Source organism: Protomyctophum parallelum (genome assembly GCF_964188405.1).
Source record: "Protomyctophum parallelum genome assembly, chromosome: 18".
Lineage (NCBI taxonomy): Eukaryota > Metazoa > Chordata > Actinopteri > Myctophiformes > Myctophidae > Protomyctophum > Protomyctophum parallelum.
This window is the reverse complement of record NC_139716.1, coordinates 38,598,262-38,625,761: the sequence shown is the minus strand read 5'-3', so window position 1 is coordinate 38,625,761 and position 27,500 is coordinate 38,598,262. Positions and strand designations below refer to the sequence as shown.

Sequence of the window (27,500 nt, the reverse complement as noted above, 5' to 3'; positions counted from 1 at the left end):
GTATACAGTGTGAACAGAGATGTATACAGTGTGAACAGAGATGTATACAGTGTTAACAGAGATGTATACAGTGTGAACAGAGATGTATACAGTGTTAACAGAGATGTATACAGTGTGAACAGAGATGTATACAGTGTGAACAGAGATGCATACAGTGTGAACAGAGATGTATACAGTGTGAACAGAGATGTATACAGTGTGAACAGAGATGTATACAGTGTGAACAGAGATGTATACAGTGTGAACAGAGATGTATACAGTGTGAACAGAGATGTATACAGTGTTAACAGAGATGTATACAGTGTGAACAGAGATGTATACAGTGTTAACAGAGATGTATACAGTGTGAACAGAGATGTATACAGTGTGAACAGAGATGCATACAGTGTGAACAGAGATGTATACAGTGTGAACAGAGATGTATACAGTGTGAACAGAGATGTATACAGTGTTAACAGAGATGTATACAGTGTGAACAGAGATGCATACAGTGTGAACAGAGATGTATACAGTGTTAACAGAGATGTATACAGTGTTAACAGAGATGCACCAGCAGAGGTGAAGGAGAGAGGGATGATGATGATGATGTCATCTTTAAACCAGAACCCCTCCCTTCCCTTCGCATCTCACTCCTGCCATTTCCTCCCTCTATCCTCCTCTCCTCTCTCTCTCTCTCTACCCCCCCCCCCCCCCACACACACACACACTCTCCCCCCCCCCCCGTCTATTCTCTACCTCTACAGTGTTTCCTCCCTCTCTCTGTCTTCTCTCCTCTCGGTTCTCTCTCTTTCCCTTCACTCTCTCTCTCTTTCCAGCTGTACTATATTTAGACCTGTACAGGGTGCGTGCGTGCGTGCGTGCGTGTGTGCGTGCGTGCGTGTGCGGCAGGGGGGCAGTCAGCCAGATATTTCGTGAAGCCTCATTTGAAATCGGTAGTTCATATAATGGCCTGTTGTGGCGCTGGACCGGACCCAAAAAGCCCCATAGCTCCATAGAGGCCCATGTATTTTGGCCCAACTTCACCTAGACTGTATTACCTTAATAAACATGGTCATGAATACTTTCTTCTTCCAGTCACTAGTTTAAAGTCTCATTTCTAATGTCATAATATTCTTTTTGGAAAATTATGGTCCCATTAATTAAAAAAATGACCATAAAGAAAAAAAAACATCGCGTATGTTCTGAGGGGCGTGGCTACCATTACAGTCTATGATCGGGATTCCCCTCCCACTCGAGTCAAAATAAAAACCAACGGAGAAGAAGGGGGGAAGTCCCGCCTCGTTGTCTGGGCAGCCAATGACCAGCTGGTATACAAAACGGAGCCAGCCAATGGCCAGCTGGTACCAAAGATGGCGACTTACATCAGGAATTAGCATATTATTACAGGCTTCATTTTACGTTCATGTTAGACCCGGGGAACGCTTTGTCCATATTTTTTACAGTCTATGGTGTGCGGCCTGCCTGCGAGTGTTGATGCTGTAGCGAGGTGCTCGATTTGGGCTTTTATACGGCTGCTCGTTTTTTTTACAGAATAAAATTCCCCTCTGTTTGCTCTCCTTCTCAACGTGTCGCTGTCTCTGTTTGCTCTCCTTAACGTGTCGCTGTCTCCTCCTGTCTCTGTTTGCTCTCCTTAACGTGTCGCTGTCTCTTCCTGTCTCTGTTTGCTCTCCTTAACGTGTCGCTGTCTCCTCCTGTCTCTGTTTGCTCTCCTTAACGTGTCGCTGTCTCCTCCTGTCTCTGTTTGCTCTCCTTAACGTGTCGCTGTCTCTTCCTGTCTCTGTTTGCTCTCCTTCTCAACGTGTCGCTGTCTCTTCCTGTCTCTGTTTGCTCTCCTTAACGTGTCGCTGTCTCCTCCTGTCTCTGTTTGCTCTCCTTAACGTGTCGCTGTCTCTTCCTGTCTCTGTTTGCTCTCCTTAACGTGTCGCTGTCTCTTCCTGTCTCTGTTTGCTCTCCTCAACGTGTCGCTGTCTCTTCCTGTCTCTGTTTGCTCTCCTTAACGTGTCGCTGTCTCCTCCTGTCTCTGTTTGCTCTCCTTAACGTGTCGCTGTCTCTTCCTGTCTCTGTTTGCTCTCCTTCTCAACGTGTCGCTGTCTCTTCCTGTCTCTTGTTCACTTTGTCGATCTCTCCGACACAGTGTCTGCAAGACTGCATGTGAATTACATCATCCCTTTCTCGTGCTGCACAGCAGTCGTGTGGATCTAACCCCAAAAGTGTAAAAGATTGACCCGTTTTAGCCACTTTCAAACATGGCATTCCTATTTTGGGCATGTGATGATGTCATTATAGGCAATTTGTTTTGACAGTTTTTACAATTCAGGCATTTAGCAGACGCTCTCTCCAGAGGGGCCCGGGCCGGTTCCGGCGAGCCGCCCCACGTCCCAAACAGTTGAGAAATGACAGAGTTACCGTGTGCCGGTCCCTCTACTGTACCCTCTACTGTACTGTACTGTACTGGGCCACTGGCACACCCGATCATATTTACAGTTAATATGTGCGTGTGTGTGTGTTTGTGTGTGTGTTAGGTTGCACACAGGTGGTGAAAAACAACTATGCTGTTTTCGTGCTCATACCCAGCCAGGCACCCACCCACACACACACACACACACACACACACACACACACATAGCTCCGTAAGGGAGTACGGAGCTATGTCTACATAACATGCTATCTAAATGACATATGTTTAGCCTTTGCGTATGCCTGTAAGGTCATCGAGGCTAGTGCAAGTGCCATGGCAAGTGCTGCGGGCTAAGATCGAGTCCTATTTTCTTTTTTACAATATACAATACATTATAAAATAAATGAATACAAATCTATTCAAGATTTTTCAAAATATTTTAAAATATTCCGTTTTGGAGTATACTAAAGTTAGAGCCATATGAAATCCGTGTTAACGGAATCGCGGACGGAATCGCGGAAATGACCAATAACAACGTAATTGGCCAAAAAAAGGGGGCTTAATTAAGGGCATGGTGTGTGTGTGTGATAATGAGCAATACAAGAGCAATAATACAAATTAATCTTAATTTATTAATCTTATTCATTAATTAATCAAATTAATGAATTAATTCGTCAACATTTTCAACTCAGGGTGCTTTGCACCCCCGTGGCCGCCAGGGCCGATTGTGTTAGAATTTATGCTACTGTAAAAAAAAAAAGTTTTACTTAAATTAATATCGGCAAATATCTGGCTTTTTGATTCTCCACTAATCGGTAATCGGAAATATCGGCCAAAAACCATATCGGTCGATCACTCATTTCTTTTTTTCCGGTAAAAAGATTTGCATAAAAAGCAAAATACCGAATTCAGAGATATTAAAACGGAAAAAACTGAATTTGGGAAAAAATAAAACTGAATTGGGGAAAAAAACAAAAGGGATTTCATATGGCTCTAACTAAAGTGTACTGAATGGTGAGAGAGATGATGGAAGGAAGCGCATGATGGTGGAAGAATGTAACTTGGACGAGGGGGTGCGATGATTAACACGATTCCCACAGGCGAGGGATAAGGGGAAGAGAGAGAGAGAGAGAATGGCAGGGATGAAGGACGAGGGACTGAGTGGCTTGAAGCGAAAGGGGAGAGAGAGAGGGATGAAGGGACTGGGGGAAGAGAGAGGGAGAGATAGAAGGGGATGAGGAGGATGACTGAGGAGAGAGGTGGTACCAGGCGCAGGTGAGGACGGTTGAAGGGAGAGAGGGACATTTTCTACTTGGCTCCATTTGGCTTGGAGGTCTGTCCGTGGAGCGTGTGGGCGTCTGTTGGAGGATAGTTAAAGATAGAGGATAAAAGAGGAGGAGAATGGGGCGCCGGAGGGATGGCAGATATACTGCACCAACCAGGAATTGCAGGTAGACATTTCGTCGACTAGAGAACTAAGACGAAAAATGTTCGTCAACAACTTTTTTCACTTTTTTCAATGAAAACTAAGCTGTGATGACTAACATTAAGAATAATTATATTGACAATTTCGTCAACAAATAAAAACTAGACTAAAATGTTAGGAAGGGACTATAGTGGACATGAGATCCAGTATAAGTCATTTTACACTTGTTTGCATGCTGAAAATAGCAGATCTACAAGCTCACAACGCGTCACAGTGCAACACGTTGTGAGCTTGTAGATCTGCTATTTTCAGCAAGTGTAAAATCAGCCATTACGACGGCATCATGGCCCGCAAAAACACATTTTAGTCGACTAAATCACCTGTAGATTTAGTCGACTAAAATCTCATGACATTTAGTCAACTAACACTAACACTAACACATTCCAGGTGACTAAAATGTGACTAAAACTAAGTGAAAACTATTCAAGAGACTATGACTACAACTAAAATAGAAATGTGCTGCCAAAAACACTGCATAGCAAGGCACAGTATATATAGCATACCCACAGAAGGTTGATGAGTCAATTCTTGTATCTGTCTCATGTGGGTGGCCTGACACTGTAGAAACAGTGGTTCTCAAAGTGGGGCCCAGCGGACCTAGAAGGGGTTCCTTCAGGGGTTTTTTTGTGTTTCTATGTCAGTTGTGCTCAATCTTTTTCATGTCAAGGACCCCCAGAATTATCTGGATTTGGCGGCCGACCACCATCTGAAAATATGTTGTTCCAGAATGCTTAAAACACCAAAATGGGTTCCCGCCCAAAATGGGTTAATGTAGCATAAAAATCACACCAGTGTGAACCAAGTGGTGCAACTCCCGTCTATTGGTTCTCTGTATCGTTCCAATTTGTATCATTCCAATTTCTTCTCTGTATCGTTCCAATTTCTTCTCTGTATCGTTTGCGTCCAGCAGGTGGCAGCCATGTCACATACTTCTCTCGTTCCAATTTCACGCATGCGCACACCACTCATGCTCACACAGGTACACAGGTACATCACAAACAGGTACACAGGTACATCACAAACAGGTACACAGCTACACGGACATTGCATGCTGGATGTAGAAGTGGTTGCACCACTTAAAAAGTTCTTAAGCCTATTTACAGTAGGGTACATCGGCTATTTGGAAATTTTCCAAACTTTCCAAACATCTTGATTTTTCTGAATTTCTTTCTCTCAAATCTTGCAATGCGTGTCCCAGCTGTCACAAAGTCCTATTGTCAGATATGGGCGTCTGTGGCTAAATCCTACTATATTATGCGCCACGTCTCTATCTGCATACTGAGATGATCAACCACAAGCTCACAATGTGACGCATTGTGAGCTTTGGAGATCTGCTATTTTCACAAAAGATTTGTGTACACTTGAAAACTTGAAATGGGACATCCTGCATAATGAGTAGTTTTACTTTTGGTACTTTAAGTACATTTTGATGCCAATACCTTTGTTCTTTTACTCAAGTAGGCCTACATTTTGAATTTTGGACTTTTTCTTGTAACGTAGAGTATTTCTATATTGCAGTATTGATACTTTTAGGGCTTGGAATGTTTTACCTTCTCGTTCGAGTGTCTTTGATATACCTCACTGATTGGAGTGAGGGGAGGAGATAAGGGAGCAGTGGTTATCAGAAGTTATTGGTATCAGGTGTGTAAGGGAGCATTGGTTATCAGAAGTTATTGGTATCAGGTGTGTTAGGGAGCAGTGGTTATCAGAAGTTATTGGTATCAGGTGTGTTAGGGAGCAGTGGTTATCAGAAGTTATTGGTATCAGGTGTGTTAGGGAGCATTGGTTATCAGAAGTTATTGGTATCAGGTGTGTTAGGGAGCATTGGTTATCAGAAGTTATTGGTATCAGGTGTGTTAGGGAGCATTGGTTATCAGAAGTTATTGGTATCAGGTGTGTTAGGGAGCAGTGGTTATCAGAAGTTATTGGTATCAGGTGTGTTAGGGAGCAGTGGTTATCAGAAGTTATTGGTATCAGGTGTGTAAGGGAGCAGTGGTTATCAGAAGTTATTGGTATCAGGTGTGTTAGGGAGCAGTGGTTATCAGAAGTTATTGGTATCAGGTGTGTTAGGGAGCAGTGGTTATAAGAAGTTAATGGTATCAGGTGTGTTAGGGAGCAGTGGTTATCAGAAGTTATTGGTATCAGGTGTGTTAGGGAGCAGTGGTTATCAGAAGTTATTGGTATCAGGTGTGTTAGGGAGCAGTGGTTATCAGAAGTTATTGGTATCAGGTGTGTTAGGGAGCAGTGGTTATCAGAAGTTATTGGTATCAGGTGTGTTAGGGAGCAGTGGTTATCAGAAGTTATTGTTATCAGGTGTGTTAGGGAGCAGTGGTTATCAGAAGTTATTGGTATCAGGTGTGTTAGGGAGCAGTGGTTATCAGAAGTTATTGGTATCAGGTGTGTTAGGGAGCAGTGGTTATCAGAAGTTATTGGTATCAGGTGTGTTAGGGAGCAGTGGTTATCAGAAGTTATTGGTATCAGGTGTGTTAGGGAGCAGTGGTTATCAGAAGTTATTGGTATCAGGTGTGTTAGGGAGCAGTGGTTATCAGAAGTTATTGGTATCAGGTGTGTTAGGGAGCAGTGGTTATCAGAAGTTATTGGTATCAGGTGTGTAAGGGAGCAGTGGTTATCAGAAGTTATTGGTATCAGGTGTGTTAGGGAGCAGTGGTTATCAGAAGTTATTGGTATCAGGTGTGTTAGGGAGCAGTGGTTATCAGAAGTTATTGGTATCAGGTGTGTTAGGGAGCAGTGGTTATCAGAAGTTATTGGTATCAGGTGTGTTAGGGAGCAGTGGTTATCAGAAGTTATTGGTATCAGGTGTGTTAGGGAGCAGTGGTTATCAGAAGTTATTGGTATCAGGTGTGTTAGGGAGCAGTGGTTATCAGAAGTTATTGGTATCAGGTGTGTTAGGGAGCAGTGGTTATCAGAAGTTATTGGTATCAGGTGTGTTAGGGAGCAGTGGTTATCAGAAGTTATTGGTATCAGGTGTGTTAGGGAGCAGTGGTTATCAGAAGTTATTGGTATCAGGTGTGTTAGGGAGCAGTGGTTATCAGAAGTTATTGGTATCAGGTGTGTTAGGGAGCAGTGGTTATCAGAAGTTATTGGTATCAGGTGTGTTAGGGAGCAGTGGTTATCAGAAGTTATTGGTATCAGGTGTGTTAGGGAGCAGTGGTTATCAGAAGTTATTGGTATCAGGTGTGTTAGGGAGCAGTGGTTATCAGAAGTTATTGGTATCAGGTGTGTTAGGGAGCATTGGTTATCAGAAGTTATTGGTATCAGGTGTGTTAGGGAGCAGTGGTTATCAGAAGTTATTGGTATCAGGTGTGTTAGGGAGCAGTGGTTATCAGAAGTTATTGGTATCAGGTGTGTTAGGGAGCAGTGGTTATCAGAAGTTATTGGTATCAGGTGTGTTAGGGAGCAGTGGTTATCAGAAGTTATTGGTATCAGGTGTGTTAGGGAGCAGTGGTTATCAGAAGTTATTGGTATCAGGTGTGTTAGGGAGCAGTGGTTATCAGAAGTTATTGGTATCAGGTGTGTTAGGGAGCATTGGTTATCAGAAGTTATTGGTATCAGGTGTGTTAGGGAGCAGTGGTTATCAGAAGTTATTGGTATCAGGTGTGTTAGGGAGCAGTGGTTATCAGAAGTTATTGGTATCAGGTGTGTTAGGGAGCAGTGGTTATCAGAAGTTATTGGTATCAGGTGTGTTAGGGAGCAGTGGTTATCAGAAGTTATTGGTATCAGGTGTGTTAGGGAGCATTGGTTATCAGAAGTTATTGGTATCAGGTGTGTTAGGGAGCAGTGGTTATCAGAAGTTATTGGTATCAGGTGTGTTAGGGAGCAGTGGTTATCAGAAGTTATTGGTATCAGGTGTGTTAGGGAGCAGTGGTTATCAGAAGTTATTGGTATCAGGTGTGTTAGGGAGCAGTGGTTATCAGAAGTTATTGGTATCAGGTGTGTAAGGGAGCAGTGGTTATCAGAAGTTATTGGTATCAGGTGTGTTAGGGAGCAGTGGTTATCAGAAGTTATTGGTATCAGGTGTGTTAGGGAGCAGTGGTTATCAGAAGTTATTGGTATCAGGTGTGTTAGGGAGCAGTGGTTATCAGAAGTTATTGGTATCAGGTGTGTTAGGGAGCAGTGGTTATCAGAAGTTATTGGTATCAGGTGTGTTAGGGAGCAGTGGTTATCAGAAGTTATTGGTATCAGGTGTGTTAGGGAGCAGTGGTTATCAGAAGTTATTGGTATCAGGTGTGTTCGGGAGCAGTGGTTATCAGAAGTTATTGGTGGGTTATAGAGGGTATGCGTGTGACATCATCATCAAACCAGGAAGTTATGCGGGAACGTCTACTGAGTGGCAAAACACTACTTTCTGGCCTCCACAGCCCACAGAAAAGTCCATTGTGATTGCATTAAACAACGTTAAACTCACTTTGCCACTCACTTTGCTGCTCGATTTGCCACTCGATCTGCCATTGACTTTATGCATGCGCATGCGTGTGGGAGGAGTCGTAATCAGATGGATTGGTGACAGTTGGGGAAGCAGCTGTTATCAGTTGAGCAATCAGGTTAGCGGGGGGCTGATTATATCATATGAGAATGTTATCAAACGGTCGGCGGCCAATTAAAATTTTGGGGTCCTTGATATGAAATGCGGTAGTTTGAAAATAACTGACATAGAAACGGGTTTTTCAGAAACCTTTTAGGATTTTGAAGACATTTTTTTAAATCGGACCCAAAAGGGACACTTTTTTCTTCCTGGACTACAATTCCCATAATGCTTTGGTGCACTGCTCCTCCTTGTGGATATAGGGGGACAAGGAATTATTTGGAAGAATGAGGAGAATGAGGCCTTCTTTAACTGATTCCCCATTCATTTTCCTCATAGACATTTCAAAAAGTATTTATTTAAAGACCTTTTAAGCCTCGTACAAAGCCAACTCGAGTTGTGAGAAATCATGACGACAAACACAATGTTTCGGGCCGAACAAATAATTAGAAAGAAGAACAATTTTTTTTGTTGTTTTTATTCTTTGTAATTATTAGTTTGGCCCAAAATGTTGTGTTTGTTGTCATGATTTGTCACAAAAAAATAAAAATAAAATAGTATAAAAGCCTATCTCGTCCAATCTCGTCCTTGGTGATCTGTGATCATTAATTAACCCATTCTGACCTGAGATCAGATTCACACGAGGTTTCCGCTGGACACACACTGGTCTGATGAACCCATTCTGACCTGAGATCAGATTCTAAAAAATGTCAGTCGTTCTTCGTTTTTTCAAAAATAGCAGACCCACACACACACACACACACACACACACAGGCACAGGCGATTTTAGGCTCCCCCAGCAGGGGTACCAAACACATGTGGGGGTGAGTGTATAATAACCTACAATATCTGGGTACACATCTGTGTGAACTCAATGGCTAAGTTATAGAATATAAACAACTAAATATGTACTTATTTTTCTAGACACTACAGTATATGATTTATTTACTCCTTTAGGCGCATACTATAGCCAATCAGCATGTGAGTCATCATGTCAATGTCATTCATGTAATGTTGCAGAACTGTTAAAGCAAAAAATAATTGCCCCCCCCCCCCCCTAAAATCGATCGTGCGCACGCACACACACACACACACACACACAAATTCATACATACTCTACATAAATATATGCATGTGTGTTTGCTATGTCACAAATGGCTATGTCACCTTTGCAACAGGCCCCGCCCCTCAAAGAAAACAAAACATTGGAATGATGTCATGAGGAGGTTAATAGTCTAATAAGGAACCTGAAAGGTCTAGGTGGAGCTGCTTGTTCTTCCATCCAGTAAACACATCAGCTGAACAAAGGAAAAAAAAAGAAATCGCAGACCACTAGCTTGCTACAATATGACTTCTGTTGTTAATTTGATTTAATTTTGTTTCCTGGAGTAAATCCTTGAAACGGGTCCCCAGATCCTTAAGGCTGCCTCTGCCATGTACTGTATGCATGCATACTGTACATGCACACACACACACAAGCATGCACATGTCCATAATCTCTGTTCCCGTGTCCATCCTTCATCTTTTCACTTCACCGTGCTCTTTCAGTCACAGCACGACACGTCTTCGTACAATTACTCGCCATTAAAAATGGATTAGATTTCACCTTCACAGTCTGGGTTAGTGAAGGGAGGTGGCAGAGAGAGAGAGAGAGAGAGAGAGAGAGAGAGAGAGAGAGAGAGAGAGAGAGAGAGAGAGAGAGAGAGAGAGAGAGAGAGAGAGAGAGAGAGAGAGAGAGAGAGAGAGAGAGAGAGAGAGAGAGAGAGAGAGAGAGAGAGAGAGAGAGAGAGAGAGAGAGAGAGAGAGAGAGAGGAGAGAGAGAGAGAGAGAGAGAGAGAGAGAGAGAGAGAGAGAGAGAGAGAGAGAGGAGAGAGAGGAGAGAGAGAGAGGAGAGAGAGAGAGAGAGAGAGAGAGAGAGAGAGAGAGAGAGAAGAGAGAGAGAGAGAGAGAGAGAGAGAGAGAGAGAGAGAGAGAGAGAGAGAGAGAGAGAGAACCTGAGGAAACGTAAGACGCTAGAGAAAGATGGACAGTAGTTAATGAGCACCCCTTGCCCTCTTGCATCCTGCCGCTATAGTCATTTAGCCAACCGACAGCACAGCACAGAGATGAGATTTCTAACTGTCTCGAGTCCACTTCAATTTAGCCTCGCTAAGATCTGTGCTTCCCAACAAAGTCGAGATCAATCAAGAGAGACAACAAACATCAAACTTTGCTCTCTCTGCGTCTTAAATTATTATGATTTCATTCTGATGATTTCATTCTGTTCAGTGTTCAGTGGGATGTGCGAGCTGTCACACATTTTTCCAATTCCCTTTAAAATTGGCCGCGGTGCAAGTGTCAAATGGACAAGCAATGGTTAGCCTTGGATACCGCAGGCGTTTCGTTTTAAGCAATTTAGACCTGAGGACGATTCTACAAATGCCTTCTAAATCCTGACAGTTTTCTGAAATGTTCTCAAACATTTTCATGTCAAGGACCCCCAAAAAGATGTTGTTCCAGGGACCCCCCCCCCCCCCAGAAGCAAAGATTTTAGTTAAAAACTTTCGCTCTTTAAGAATATATATTGAAAGACGTGTGCCACATTTTCATGTTTAAAAAATATATAGCAGTGCGGCACTCGGTGCCGTGCTATGAGATCTGCTATTTTTCAATAGCTAAACATAATGCTTAAAACACCAAAAGGGGTTCCGATCTAGAATGGGTTCAGCCCTTACTGTGCATTTTAATGATGAAAGCTATTTTGTGTTCGGTTTGCTGCGCGTAAGGTTAACAAAAAAGGGGAAAAAGAAAAGTTGTGAAACTAAGTGCATCCATCCATGCCGCCGCAGTTTTCTCTTTTACATAATGTGTTCCTTTTCATGGTGTTGTGATCTGTACAGGGATCACAGAGAGTCTCAAGTCTTTCACTACAGAAGAATGAAACTCGAGTAACAATATTCGGCAAAGCAATTATACTTTCAAATGCTGTCGCTGCCGTGGCATAACCTTTTCCTTCTATCTTCAAAAGACAATGTTCAGGTGAGAAAGACGCCTGGGAGCAGACTTCCATACAAGATTTCCACCCTGATATTAGTGACTGTGTGTCGGTCTGTTTAGCCAATTGACCGTATACTGTATATATTTATCTTCCATGACTTTTGTCATGGAAGATAAATGTCAAAAAATCATACAAAATCATAAAAAAATAAGCTTTGGTCGGGTATATTGTAACTCAATGGGCTAAACATGCCGTGTAAAGCAGAGATGCAGTCCCAGTGTATTGTTTGCGGGGAGCAGATGGTCTTGGTTTGCCCTGGAGAGGTGAGGGGGTCTCTTTATAGGCCTGGGGAGATGACCCAATCAGCCCCCACTTCTCCTCTCACTCCCACCTGGGAGGGTTAAGAAGGGTTAAATCTAATCCCCTGTGCGTGCATGCGTGTGTGTGCATGCATGCGTACGTGTGTGTGTGTGTGTGTGTGTGTGTGTGTGTGTGTGTGTGTGTGTCTGTGTGTGTGTGTGTGTGTGTGTGTGTGTGTGTCTGCAAATGCTGGGTAGCCCCTCCTAATACAATTACTGTACAAAGAGTTCAGATTTATTTCTGTTCATTGTCATCTGCAGGCAAAGCTTTTATTGTCTCCAATCTCTCCATAGTAAACAGAGGAGATATCTAGTCTAGTCAAATGCCTCTGGCGGCATCCCTGTTCTGTAGTACGGCCATAGTCACTGTATCACTACTGTACTGACTGTAGTACAGACTGTACTCACTATACTCTGTGGAGATGAGGTTGACTATGAGCATCCATAAATAGTCCACTTGACTATAGAGCAGGATTTCTCAAAGTGGGTGCCACGCCTATAGGGTGCCGTGACGCAAGTCCAGGGGTGCCACAGAAATACTTAGTCAATTCAGTTTCACCACTTCTTAGACCGTCTAGCCCATTTAGACCTAACTTCGATTCTACATAATGTCTATGTTTCTATGTCAGTGGTGCTCAAAACTATTTCATTTCAAGGAACCCCAATATCATAATTATTTTCAAGTGGTTAAACGCCAAGTAAAAACGTTCTGTTCTGTCCTAAAGGAAACAGATATTCTCACGTTTTCCTCATGACGTCTAGGGAAGTTTCACATATTGACATAAGGTTCTTAAAATGAACAATGTCATTCAGGGCTGCCGTGTCTGAAAATGAAACAATCCCACAATTTCAGACAATGATAATTTTGAAAGGAATAATAAGAAGGAATGATGCAATTTTTGTTATTGTGATATTTTTATGTACTAAAAAGATAATTAAAAAAATCACTACATTCCAATGCCTTTAGGGTATTTTGTATGTATGCCTTCAAATACTACTGGAAAACAAAATGTCCGACATGTTAACCCATTCTGACCTGAGATCAGATTCATACGAGGTTTCCACTGGACACACGCTGGTCTGACGAACCCATTCTGACCTGAGATCAGATTCTAAAAATGTCAGTCTTTCTTCGATTTTTTTCAAAAATAGCAGACCTACAAGCTCGTATCGCGCCACTCGGTGGCGCGATATGAGCTTGTAGATCTGCTATTTTTAAATAGCTAAAGCATAACATGATGCTGACACCAAAATGGGTGCCCGGTCAGAATGGGTTAAATAAGCTTTTCTATTTTCAATCTATCTTGTTTATTTTCACCATCTATCATCTAATTCAACTTGCCCAAATGTGACCTCATCACATTTGTGCTGACCTCATCACATTCGTCATAATTGCAATGGCCGTTTTAGTGTTTTTAGCCCAAGGAGTGTTTTTTTGTGCAAAACTAATGCTTGGAATGGATTCAGAATCATGAAAGCCTCCTAGTTTGACATGTCACATGCTACTTAATGCAAAAGGAAAGTTTGACATTTTTGACAATTTGCCTGCCATAGGATGTTAATGGTAGGGGTCACAAGAAGAAACCCCTATAAAAACTGGCCAATATGTACAGCCGGTCAGCAAATGGATTCATGAATGTATGTACTGTATGCAGACAATATTTTATGGCCAATAAAAAAAGACTACATACCAAATTTCCCACTTTAAACAAAAGAAGCCTGTCGGCTGCCTGGACTATTAATGAGGACCAATTATGTGAAGATGGGTGGAATAGATGGTGGGGATATCAAAAGCAAAAGCAAATGAAAGCCTTTTATTCGCCGGGCGGGGCTTGGTTTCAGAGTTCTGGGTAATACCGTGAGACCCACGTGAAGTGTGAAGCACGTGTGACACCATTTGTCTGAGTCCCTGTCACGTGGAGCGTGTTTGGAGGTACAGTGTGATGAGCCTTTAATCTGGCAGCCTGCGGCACATTGTTGTTCTTCTTTCTGATGAACTCATGCACAGAATGAGACTGACGGGAAATGGCACTGAGATGCAACACGACTCTCCGTGTGTGTGTGTGTGTGTGTGTGTGTGTGTGTGTGTGTGTGTGTGTGTGCAACGCATTATATACAGGGGTATGTGTACATGTGTGTGTATTTATAGAGTAATAATATCGTGTTCTTTCCCTCATTGCCTTTGTGATAAAGAGCTGTCGTCTATATATATATATATATAATATATATGAGACAAAAAAGGGACTCCTGCACATCCAAAAAGACCCGTAGGAGGTGCAAGTCTAGTTAGGAGGCATAGACATCAAAGGATGTCTATGCCTGCTAACGGAAGGGACTGCACACTCCAGGGAACAGAGACGGACAACTTACTGCATCCACTTATTTATTAGCACGACGCCTTTCGCTGTGAGTTTCGTCAGGTGCTATATATATATATATATATATATATATATATATATATACTATTACACAGTATACAGTGTAGATCAAACAAACTAGTCTAATGGCTTCACAGCAAAGCTACATCTCGCCTCGTCCTCCAACCATGGTGTCTATATAGAGCGTACCAAAATCTCCTTGAGGGGGCTGTCAACATATGTGTCACGTGGTAGCGGCCGCCATACTTCTGGGATTGTCTGCTTTGTTTACACAGTGAGCGACGCTAATATGGTTTATGCTGCGGGTTTGAGTAAATGGTGCGCTGTGACTGGCCAGTCGCTGTGATTGACAGCCTACACCTAAACCTAACCCTAACCTTAACCTCAGTAAAACTATACCTAAACCTAACCCTAACCTCAGTAAAACTATACCTAAACCTAACCTCAGTAAACTATACCTAAACCTAACCTTAGTAAAACTAACGCAGTGGCTGGGGGGCGTTTCCAAGAACCCGAACCCGCAGCATAAACGGTAACCATATTAGCGTGAGCGACTATCCGTGTGCATGTGTTCTTTTTTTAAACACCAGAGGGAGTTCAACAAACGACGTGCAACAATTCTAAACTGACATCTCACAATGGTGCTTGTAAAGTATGTCGGGGTCGACCTTTTTTCTTTCCATTCTGGTGTTGGCTCACTGTGTTGTCGCCAGGAACGAGCTCAATGTTTACAAAAAAATAAAATGGCGCCGCTAGCTTTTCAGATGCCGCCCCCCCCTCTTGGTGACATACACGTTTTTACACTCTATAGGCCCTCTTGTTTTACCTTTCTCTCCTCGCTCTCAGATCTTGGGTCGACCTATCAGGAACGCATTCAGACATGGACGAAGCCCTATAACCCTTGTATTTCTTTGTAAGGCCCCGAAAGCCCTGAAAACTTTGGTCCACTTATGTTTCTCTCTCTCTCTCTCGGCAGATGCCCCGGTGGCAGAGCTCCATGACCTGTTCTGTAAGAAGCTGCAGCAGTGCTGCGTGCTGTTTGATTTCCTGGACTGCGTGGCCGACCTAAAGGGAAAGGAGATCAAGCGCGCCGCCCTCAACGAGCTGGTGGAGAGCGTGGCCACCAGCAGAGGGGTCCTTATAGAGCCGCTGTACCCAGAGGCTATCAAGATGGTGAGAAACACAATGCAATACTAGAGATGTGTCATATTGTCCACCAACGGTGGAAATTAATTGACCTTTTGCTTCGTTTAAAAAAGGAAAATCACACCCGTGTGAAGCGAGGGCCGCTCTTATCATTGTACAATTCTCCCTTCATTGTCAATGGGAATTTAATATTTGTGTGGGACAAAAATAGACACTACGCCAATTTGTTCAGACTATGAAGTAAAATTCTCCATTCATTGTCAATGGGAATTTTATGTTTGTGTAAGACAAAAAAATGCAGATTTGCTCAGACACTATGACATAAAATACTGTTTTTCAATGTTTTTCAATGTTTGTGTAAGGTGAAAATCTACACTAATAGCTGAATATAGGAGGGGATAGCGCCCATCAAAAAAGAACAGTGAAGTAAATAGACAGTACAGTTAACCATTTTCAACGTGGCGTACCTATTTTATGCAACTTGTGCATGTCATTATAGGCAAAATAAAATATATATTATATATATTTAAAGCTCAGAATTTCAAAAATAGCAGATCTACAAGCCACAAATGCACCTGGTCATTCTGAGCTTGTAGAGCGTCTATTTTCAGTATTCCTCATATGAAAATATTATATAGGCCTGCTGGTGCGCAAGCAGAGCACGCAATTACTGTCGACCGCTACAAACTTTCAAATCTCAGCCTCTCTGTAAAACACTGAAATGTAATACTAAAGTCGGGTTATAACTGGCCGTCAATGGTGACGTAATTACGATATGTTTCAATATTGGTTAGCTAACTGGCTACCGTTATATGTAAGTTGTAAGTTGAAAGGTACTATACTGTGGTCTGCTGGGTTTTTTTATGCGTATGCCATGGTATATATACTCTAAAGATAGGTTATAGATTACATACATGTATACATAGAGACATTACCTTTAATCCACCCGACACTGAAACATATCTTTATTACGTCACCATCGAAAGCCAGTTATACTCCGGCATTGATACATATCTTCATTACTCATTGAGAGATCTAAAGGTCAGAGGTCTTTTGACGAATGAGTGTGAGCTTCAGTTCCTGAGGGATCCTCACGGCCCTCTACCATATTGCCGAATTTCGTGAAAAAACGATAGTACAAAACTGCTAAAATGGCGGAATTTTCACGAAAACAAAAGGGGTCTATACCGTATAGTCGATCTACAAGTTCACTATCTGCCTATCATGAGCTTGTACAAAATGATGACATGCCCAAATTAGGCACGCCTGGTTCAAAGTGGATCAGATGTTTTAGAGACAGTCCATTACGTGCAGATTGTTACCAATTAAAACCAACTTTAACATCTTGGTCTACCTGCACTCGAGGAGCGCACATACATTAGTCACAGCATTTCTTATTTATCCAGAGACACGTAACCATAAATATTGATCTGGACACATTCTAGACAGAATGCAGAATGAATTTACAACAATGAAATGTAACACAGCTTTTGTTGGCTCAGTGCAGTATGGATTGTAAAAGATTCAGACCTTTTATAAATACTGGTACGCCAAATTTCAGCTAAACACTATACTGTTGTTGTTTCCGTTTTTACATGTATCAGCGCTAGTTTCCTTTTGCATAATAAATAGGCGTAGTGGATTGTTTCTTACTGTAATATCACTATGCTTATATCATGGTGGTTGGGTATTTGATTTCACTAGCTTGCATCCATTATGCTGGATAATGGCAAACTCACAAGACGAGACAGGAGAAAGAGAGGTGGACTGATGGAGTGGCGCTAAAGAGAAAGGAGAGACTTATTGACTACTAGGACTAAGAGCTGGAGCAAGTGGACTAGAGAGAGAGCAAGGCCATGGAGAGATGATGAGATAGAGTTAGAGAGGATGGGGTGCTTCAAATGGAAAAGGAGAGGAACATTAGCAGAGAGGAAAGGCTGAAGAGGGCAATGCTACCAGTTGATTGATTTTTACTTAGAGTAAGGTTAGGTGCTAGTTAGGCGTTGGTTAGGCATGGTAAGGATCTGGAGAGGGTGTTCAAGGCACCCTGATAGTGTTTCCTTTACTAGTGATGTCAGACAGCTGAATAATCAGTACAACTATCAAACAGAAACTATGAGGAGAGATTGAGTTTCTGCCATTAACCAATTCTGACCTGAGATCAGATTCATACGAGGTTTCCACTGGACACACACTGGTCTGATGAACCCATTCTGACCTGAGATCAGATTAAAAAAAATGTCAGTCTTTCTTCAATGTTTCAAAAATAGCAGACCTACAAGCTCGTATCGCGCCACTCGGTGGCGCGATATGAGCTTGTAGATCTGCTATTTTTCAATAGCTAAAGCACGACATGATGCTAACACCAAAATGGGTTCCCGTTCAGAATGGGTTAAAAGAAACACCTTACTTCTGTAAAAACAAATCCTTTTTTCCTAGATGTTCCTTACTCACCAGGTTATTCAGTGGAGAGAGAAAGAAATAACATCACATTCAAAATCTGTTAAAAACAATTAACACTGAAGACAGCTAGACGTGTGTGTGTGTGTGTGTGTGTGTGTGTGTGTGTGTGTGTGTGTGTGTGTGTGTGTGTGTGTGTGTGTGTGTGTGTGTGTGTGTGTGTGTGTGTGTGTGTGTGTGTGTGTGTGTGTGTGTGTGTGTGTGTGTGTGTGTGTGTGTGTGTGTGTGTGTGTGTGTGTGTGTGTGTGTGTGTGTGTGTGTGTGTGTGCGTACAGTATGTGGGCCGTGGAACTTGCGCAGCAGCTCGATAACCAAGGCGTGACATTGGATTAAAAAGACAAAACACCAGAGAGTGAGGAAGGAGGAAGATGACATGCAGGAAGTTATTAAGGGGAGGGGGATGGGGAGGTATAGAGGGAGAAGGCTATACAGTTACTGGAACGTATAGAGATGGTCCAGGGAGCAGGGAAGCCAGCTCTCTATGCGCTTGTTAAATTCAAACTCCTAGGGTTTAAATGTCCAGGGAAGCAGCTTGAAATAAGCATGTGTGAACTTGTCCCCTTTTGAAGTCCCAGTGACGCTGAGATGTGGTCATGTGGTGTGACTTCGAGAAGTTTCATTAATACGAACACAGGTCATGGGAATAGATGAAAAGGACCTGGTATAGCAGCGCAATGGGCATATTTTGGCTATTTAAAAATAGCAGATATACAAGCTCATACCGTGTCACTTCGTGTCAGGGGTATTCAACTACAAAACGTGCGGGCGAAGCGCGGACATTTGTGGGTTCTCAAAAAGCATTTTGTCACAATGCAGAGGGAGGGCATCAGGAATCAGGCTATGTTGCGTTATTGAAAACGAGCGGTTCCAAAATAATCACCTGCACAGAATTTATGGACACACACACACACACACACACACAGTCACGCACGCGCACACACACACACACACACACACACACACACACACACACACACACACACACACACACACACACACACACACACACACACACACACACACACACACACACACACACACACACACACACACACAATCACACACACACACACACACACACACACACACACACACACACACACACTCTCACACACACACATTCAGTGAAGGCATGGCAAGCGGTATGTGAGGCACATGGGAAATAACGAGACCTCTGTCCTGTCAGCTGTCCTAAACCTTGAGCCTGTCACAACATAATAAGTCCTAATCCATGGAAGCAGAACTAAAGTGTAAAACAACATAAATCGCAGTAAAATGATAACATCGTTGTAAAAAAAGTCTGAAACGGCCTCTGTGTTGTCTTTTGCTCTCTCTCGTTGGCTCACTTCCGTTTCTCTACTCGTGCTCTGACCCTACACTCAAGTAATACTCTTTTAATGACAATAAAGCACACGCTTGAGTGTAATGTTGCGATTATACAACAGTTACAAAAACACGTAAACTCAATTGTTATTATAACTAAGATTAATTAAAACAAATCATACTTTTTTGAATGACAGTTGGAGCCACTACGACCAAAATGATATAGATATACACCACGCACACGCATGTAGCGGAGCTACGTCCCATACCCTGAAGGGATGCGACGTTCTGGTTAAAAAACACACACAGAATCTCTTCTTGATTGATTGAGTCTAAATATATCTTCTTGTCTCTCTCTCTTGACCTCCGTACTTCTTCTACCTTTATAATAAAAGATTATTTGTGGTTTTCCAGATCTCAGTGAATATCTTCCGGACTCTCCCGCCCAGCGAGAATCCCGAGTTTGATCCAGAGGAAGACGAACCGACACTGGAGGCCTCCTGGCCACACTTGCAGGTATACACACACACACACACACACACACACACACACACACACGCCTTCTCGCGTATCTCCCCAACACTGAGAAAAGAAAGAGCAGCTCCATAACCAAATGAAAGCCATGTCATAATAGGCAAAAAAATAAAACACCTACAAGCTTACAACATGCCGCGCAATGTGAGCTTGTAGATTGGCTCGTTTTGGTGATGAGATTTGGTGTGGAGGGGGGAAAAAAGGAGAGGACCAAGTATAGATCCCTGGGGATCCCCGGTCAACAAATTATATATGATTTAAGTAGTTATCTGAGCTGACAGATCATCCACAGGACTGTTGGGTCTTCTCCTCTTCCTCCTCTTCCTCCCACGCAGTCAGCTCAGCTTCACTGACTGCGTGTCCTCTGGGATCCAGCATGGTCACATGATGCTTCTTCCTGACCTTCCGCAGGGTGACTCATTCCAAGCAATCAGAGTCCTTTGGAAATCAATGAAAGTGAGATAGAGGTGGATCCTTGTTCCAGTGACTGACTGCTCTATTCTTTACAATTTAGACATTTTAGCAGACACTCCTAATCCAGAGCGACTTGCAATAAGCAAGAACAACACACGGTAATACACCAAATGCGTAGAATTAGTCATCTAGGATCATGAGTAAACTATCATCCGTCTAAGAATATCCATACGTTGAAACTATAAACCTTGTATGGAATGCCACAGAACAATGACCTGTCTAACATGACATGCTAATCTAATGTATTATGTTGTGTAGTGTATGTATGTATGATCTGTACATGATCTGAACTTATGACGCATGCATAGCGTAGCCATGCACTGCTGCACCAAAACATTACTTTTCAGGAAATGTAACTTTAAAAAAAAATATGAAATAGTGAAAGCTCACAACGCATCGCATGTGAGTAGTTCGGCTATTTTCACTATTTTGTTGACACTGGGAAGTAGTAGCTAGGGCATTAAGTGACGAAAAACATTATGTTGAAATTTAGAGCTAAAAGGTTTCTGCCCGTCAGCGACACTATGATCTGTACATGATCTTATGGCGCAAAGTGCTCTGCAGTATGTTATGATCCGTACATGATCTGAAATCCTGTCTGATGATGATCTATGTTGGTGCAGTGCTGTTTTTAGTCTTTCCAAGATAATCCTGGTCGGGCATTTTCCTGGAACTGGGAAGCATGTTGCCTTTTTTCTTTGGGCGGTAGTTTTATCAGATGGCCTTTTTGGTCCAATCGTTTGGTACAATGGTACCTCTCCACTGTGCCAGATCTGTCCCAGATAGCAGATAGAGCATGTTTGCTTACACAGTCAAATCCATAATTATTTTTACTGTGTGTATTCTGTCAGGTGCGATTTACTGTAGGAGGACCCAAATACACGACAGAATAGAAGGTAATTCAATGGTTAATCCAAACGTATTGCTCCAGTTTGAGGGATACAGCAACATCACATTAAGCAATGTTTGCCTTTTTTAACCTCCACCTTTTTGAGGTTGGTTATTCAACTATTAAGTGTTTCCAGTGTCCAGTGTTTCTCATAGTGGGGTCCAGGGACCCTTAGGGTTCCTTGAATGGATTCCAAATGGACACTTACTTAATCTCTGTAACACTGAGTGTGTATAAATTGACCTTGCAGGTCCATTTGGTTCCATTTGTACCCGCTCAGAGTTATGGGGGGTCCTAGAAAATTGAAGTTTGAGAACCACTGAGCAAGTGGCATCTGCGGTTCAGTCATTATTATGGTCATCTGAAGCCAGGAAAGAACACAAATGGGCCTGCACGACTGGCACTTATACTTGCGATGGTCAAACAAATATAGAGCAAGTGCACAAAAGCCTGTCGTCAAGAGTTGAAATGTGGAAATAAAAAAGCTTGTCATCATCCTTTTTGGAGGATATTTGTGGTCCTCGGGGACATTGTTAACAATTATATATATTATTTTTTTTAAGGAGAAAATGCAATATTTGGAGACAGGAAACGACTGACGACCAAAACACCAGGAGAGAAAAACAGCATTTTTTTTTGGAAATAACTAAATAAAAGCACAAGGCATGAAGGCAATAATCATGGCAATCAACAGCTAAAGCCCTTTACACTGTAAATTCTGTACACAAATGGTATAAAAGTATCAGATCTTATACAGTACATGTAGCTCACAACATATCGCAATGCAACATAAGCTTGTAGATCGGTTATGTTCTTTGCTATTTTAATTGTGTAGCACATTAAAATTGTATGAACCTATAATAATTGATTATATCTTTCTGTGTGTCTCTGCTACCCCTGCTCTCCAGCTTTTTTGTGCAGTATTTTGTCCTTTTCACAGATATGTACACAAGATATATTGTCGTGCATACAGTGTACATGCATTGTTTTGTAAAATAAATATTGCCCCATTCAGTAACGTACACACATACATGTACGTACGGGTGCACACAATGTATACACATGCTGTGATGTCTAATATCCCTCTATCTGGCTGTGTGTGTGTGTGTGTGTGTGTGTGTGTGTGTGTGTGTTAGTTGGTGTATGAGTTCTTTCTGCGTTTCCTGGAGAGCCCAGACTTCCAGCCGTCCATGGCCAAGCGCTACGTTGACCAGAAGTTTGTCCTGCAGGTACAGTAACGCTGGGTCCTCTTAACCCACCCATTCTAAGACTGTCAAAATGGTTTGTATTTATTTTGGCCGCCGACGTAATATAATCACCCAGAAACAACTTTGAGTTAAAAAAAAAATTGCTTGGAAAATGTAGTCAAAGATTTGAACCGATTTTTCACAATAAAAAAAAACCAAGCAAAGCTATTTCCGTACTGAAACGGGCATACATAGTATACATACATGTATACGTATGTTCATGCTCACCTGTGTGCTTCGATGCGTGCATGCACGTGTGTGTGTGTGTGTGTGTGTGTGTGTGTGTGTGTAGCTGCTGGAGTTGTTCGACAGCGAGGACCCCAGAGAGAGAGAGTATCTGAAGACCATCCTACACCGTGTCTATGGAAAACTACTGGGCCTCCGCGCCTACATCCGGAAACAGATCAACAACATCTTCCTCAGGTATCACCATCGACTTGCACGCACGCACGCACGCTCGCGCAAGCACATGCACATCTACAGATTCTAAAGCACAATTTATACTTCATACTCAATTCGAAGGAGCTTTATTGGCACGAGAAGCCGTTTCAAATCCAATTAATTAATTATATAGAAATGTGTAAAAATGAGCTGTGTCACATGGGAAAAACGAAACCACAAAAGTGTTAATTTGCTGTACAGAATTAGCATGGCATTGCCAGACTGATCACGTGGGAACACGGGAACTTGTGAGTGATCCCACGTAATCAGTCTGACAATGCCAGGTTAGTATGACATTGTTTAGTAGGCAAGAGTAGCTTGGTATAAAAATGATTTAAGACTAGTCCATACTCGTCTATTAACATAGGTTAATAGACAAATTTCTGTCCCCATTACTACAATTATTAGTTAGATATAGTCTCTGTGGAAATGTCCAAAACTGTTACTTTTAGAAGTAACTGTTTTCGAGCTTGTAGATCTGCTACTATTGGGAAGAAACCACCTAACTCCAAAATGTCCATTTCTCAGGAAATTAAAAATATAAAATGTTCAGGAAATTAAGAAAACCTAATATTTTGAATACAAAGCAATACTGCCTCATCAAAGTTGGTGTTTATATATTGTCAATTACTTAGAGGGGGAGAGGTGGTGGAGTAAGCTGTTTTAGCAGACAGTTTGAAGGTCCAATGGAGTTAAGAGGTTTTGTCAAGCGCTTTTAACTACTTTTCATTGGTACAGTATTTTAAGGTACTGAACCAATGACAAGTAGGTTCAGTATTTTAAAACCTCAAAAATGGAGTATAGTCGAATATAGTATGTGTGTATATATATATATATATATATATATATATATATATATATATATAATATAATATAGTCCATAGTAGTACATGTAAAGTGTCTTGAGACAACTTGTTGTGATTTGACACTTGAATTGAATTGAATTGATAATACAACACAGTTCGTCACTTGCCAAAAGGAACACATTGTGGCACGTTGTTACAATTAGCCTATGGATGTGTTCCTTTTGGCACGTGACACACAGGAGACAAGTCTACTACTACAGTATGTGTACAAGAGACAAGTCTATATGTCTGTGTGTCAACAGGTTCATATATGAAACTGAGCACTTCAACGGAGTTGCAGAGTTGCTGGAAATCCTTGGCAGGTGTGTAAAGAAATACACACACACACACACGCGCGCGCGCGCACACGCACACACATACACACACGTGCGCGCAAGCGAGCGCATCATGTCGACATGAGCGCGTCGATGCCTTTTGTTGGCTTTCTTGTTGAATATTATTGTTATTTCATACCACTGTATGAGAGATTGAGAATGCGGGAGAAAGTACAACAAGTGGGAGGTGGAGTCGGGGAAAGAGGGGAGGTGAGAGTGAAGAGTTTTAGAGGAACTGCCGACGTATAAACCGACCTCAAATTCCTGCTCTCCCTCCTAAGTAAGCAAAGGTGTTCATATAATAGACAGATGCATGGAATGACAAAAGGTTGGGAACCGCTGGTCACACAGAGCGAAAGAGGCGAAGATTTGTGATATAACACTGTTTTCTTTTCTCAGTACTTACGATTTTCAAACTTCCACTTTTACACCCTCGAGAGTTAAATAAAAAAAACTGATACAGAAGGCCAAAAGGCAAGTAAACAAGTGAAACATACTATAATATGCAATGCGTCACTCCCCACGCAAACTCTTGTTTCTATGGTAGATGAGAGGCTGGCGGGGAGAGAGAGACAGAAAGAGAGAGAGAGGCTTACTACACATAGAAAGATGATGGGTGAGAGGATGACAAGAAAACAGCGATGAGCCAACATACACCAGACATGTGCAACACAGAGCCATAATTCTCTATACATGATTAAAAAAAGATGCAAGAGTGTGGGAGGGAAAGAAAGATACATTATATACTATACAGGACCAAAGGCTAAACGGAAGGAATAATGTATGGTAAACCAAATGCCTACAGTGAAAAATATATCGATTTCTCTTGGTGATTTAAAGGAGAATTCCGTGCTAGAAGGCTTTCTTACCTTTCTTTGTAGTTGTTACGTCCCCACCAAAGAGGTCCAGGTGTTATTTTGTGCAAAAGTGCATTATTGGCTATTTCCCCTACCATAAGCCCTCAATGAATTGAATTTAAGTTAATTGAATGGGGCTTTGAGGTGTGCTTGTCCTCTCTTAACCCATTCTGACCTGAGATCAGATTCATACGAGGTTTCCGCCGGACACACACTGGTCTGATTAACCAAATTCTGACCTGAGATCAAATTCTAAAAAAATGTCAGTCGTTCTTCGATTTAAAAAAAATAGCAGACCTACAAGCTCGTATCGCGACACTCGGTGGCGCGATATGAGCTTGTAGATCTGCTATTTTTAAATAGCTAAAGCATAACATGATGCCGACACCAAAATGGGTGCCCGGTCAGAATGGGTTAAGTTCATAATGTAAATAGTATCCCAAGTGGTACACTTTACTACTTATTTCGATTGAGGGCTTATATTAGGGGGATATAGCCAATAATGCACTTTTGCACAAAATAACACCTGGACCTCTTTGGTGGGGGTGTAACAACTACAAATAAAGCCTTCTAGCATGGAATTCTCCCTTAAGCAGAGCTATTGTACAGGTGGGTCTCCTTTAAGCAGAGCTATTGTACAGGTGCATGGAATTCTCCTTTAAGCAGAGCTATTGTACAGGTGGGTCTCCTTTAAGCAGAGCTATTGTACAGGAGCATGGCGTGTTGGTGACATGGGTATGAATCCAGCGTCAGTCATCTCTTTCTCCCTCTTCCATGTCCCAAACTGTAACCTCCTTGAAAACACTTTTCAACCTGGCGTGCTGTACCTGTAGAAGAAATGGTCAAAGTACGGTACAGATACTTTTACTTAAGTACACCATACATAACTGTAACCCCACTGACTCACTATTCCCTTCTGGCATAATGGTCTTTGAGTCTTATCCGTCTCAGGGAACCAAACTCCTTATCTACTTATCCTTCATTAATGGTTTGGCTCTGACGTGAATTTAATTACATTCATAAGGTGATCACAGTCTTGGCTTGGATTCACCTGCTGTTTCATGGAAACTGGGACTGGCCGCTTTTATGGTTTGATACACGGATGCATCATACTAATTAAATAAACAACAAAAAGGTAAAAACAGGGTGTTTATGCCCATGAGTTTCGTAAATCGTACATCTGCTATTTTTAACAAAAAAACACCATTGAAGCAGCTTTCTGCGTCTACTTCTACACTCTTGTAGAAGTAGGTCCAGAAGCAAAGATTTGAGTTAAAAATGTTCGCTCCAAATTATCACGATGTTTAAAAAATAACAGATTTACAAGCAGTGCCGCGCTATGAGCTTGTAGATCTGCTATTTTCAAAGTGTGTGTGTGTGTGTGTGTGTGTGTGTGGGGGGGGGAGGAATGCGTGGGGAAGAGGGGGAAGGAAGGAGGCAAGAAATGCACAGCGAGTAACTGAGAGATTGATGGATGGGGATAGAGGCATGGAGGGTGAGAGAGAGAGAGGGGGTGAGTGAGTGAGTGAGTCAGAGGTGGAATTGGAGGGGGAGAGAGAGAGATGAGGTTCTATTCACGCTGGTGGTAACAGAAGTATTTATAGCATCGCCCACACAGAGACAGACAGACAGACAGAAGCTGATTATTTAGCCTGCAAACATGCCCACATAACAAACACCAGCAGACAGCAGCATGATTGTGAAGGATTCACGCTTCCCTCCCCGCGTATTATCTGAACAACACAGCCTGACACGCTGCTGGAGCTGCTCTGACTTGGGTGTAGGATCTAGAATGGTGAATGGCAGATACCTCGACACTGCATGACCAGCCATATGGGAGTGGCTTATGAAAGCAGTGGTTTTCAACCATTTTCGTATCAAAGCCCATTATTTATTTGGCTTTTTGAGCCACAGAACAGACAGACCACCATTTGATGAGACTAGGCCTGTACTTGCCCGTCGGCCTCCAGCCTACTTGAGAACGATGCAACTTGGGAACCTAATAATACCCGTTTTGTCACAGCACCCGTTTTTAACTGATCGGTCTGTGTCCCTTTTGTGCCCCATATATGGATGTCTCTGTATCTGCCTGTGTCTGAACTAAGAGTCCAATCACAGCGCAGATTCTTCTCCGCAAACGAATCTCGGGAAAGCTTTGCCCCCTCTCGATAACAGCCGGAAGAGGCGTCTGTCTACCTTTTATTATTTATTATATCTATTATATCTGTCTATTGTCTGGACTGTTCCCAAATGTCCGGATGGGTTGGCACAGCTGTGAGTCACTCCATTGGATTACAGAGTGGGTGGGGGGGGTCAAACTCGTCTGGATTATTTTGAAGCAACTAGCAGCCCTCTTTAGAGTTAAACGACCCCTTTCCCAGGTGTATGAATGGATGGAAGGCAAACCATTTAGGAATATTCTAACAGAGTCTCACTGTGTATCACTCAGCAGACAGATGGGATGGATGTTAGGAGGTTAGGCTCTCAGCTTGTTTATGAGCCTTTATGACTATTTCTATGTATTTGATGTTTTACCATGTGTTGTTCTTCCTTACTGTAAATCGCTCTGGATTTTAAGAGCATTTTGTTAAATGCCTAAATTGAAATTGTAAATTGACGGCAGACAGTCTGAAAAACTGAAAGACCAAGACTGTTCGTATGATGATAACGACTCTCCTCTCCTCTCCTCTCCTCTCCTCTCCTCTCCTCTCCTCTCCTCTCCTCTCCTCTCCTCTCCTCTCCTCTCCTCTCCTCTCCTCTCCTCTCCTCTCCTCTCCTCTCCTCTCCTCTCCTCTCCTCTCCTCTCCT

General features: G+C 42.3%; 1 protein-coding gene across 1 annotated transcript in view; it reads left to right on the top strand.

Annotated features, from left to right (window-relative positions):
• ppp2r5b (protein phosphatase 2, regulatory subunit B', beta) overlaps positions 1 to 27,500 on the top strand; it is a gene marked incomplete at both ends in the record, with an annotated part of 72,468 nt that overhangs the window by 29,706 nt on the left and 15,262 nt on the right. The window contains 5 exons of the mRNA XM_083789577.1: positions 15,118 to 15,314; positions 19,485 to 19,586; positions 22,104 to 22,196; positions 22,507 to 22,637; positions 23,764 to 23,823. Coding sequence (XP_083645703.1) covers positions 15,118 to 15,314; positions 19,485 to 19,586; positions 22,104 to 22,196; positions 22,507 to 22,637; positions 23,764 to 23,823 — 583 coding nt within the window. The remainder of the gene's footprint in view (positions 1 to 15,117; positions 15,315 to 19,484; positions 19,587 to 22,103; positions 22,197 to 22,506; positions 22,638 to 23,763; positions 23,824 to 27,500) is intronic.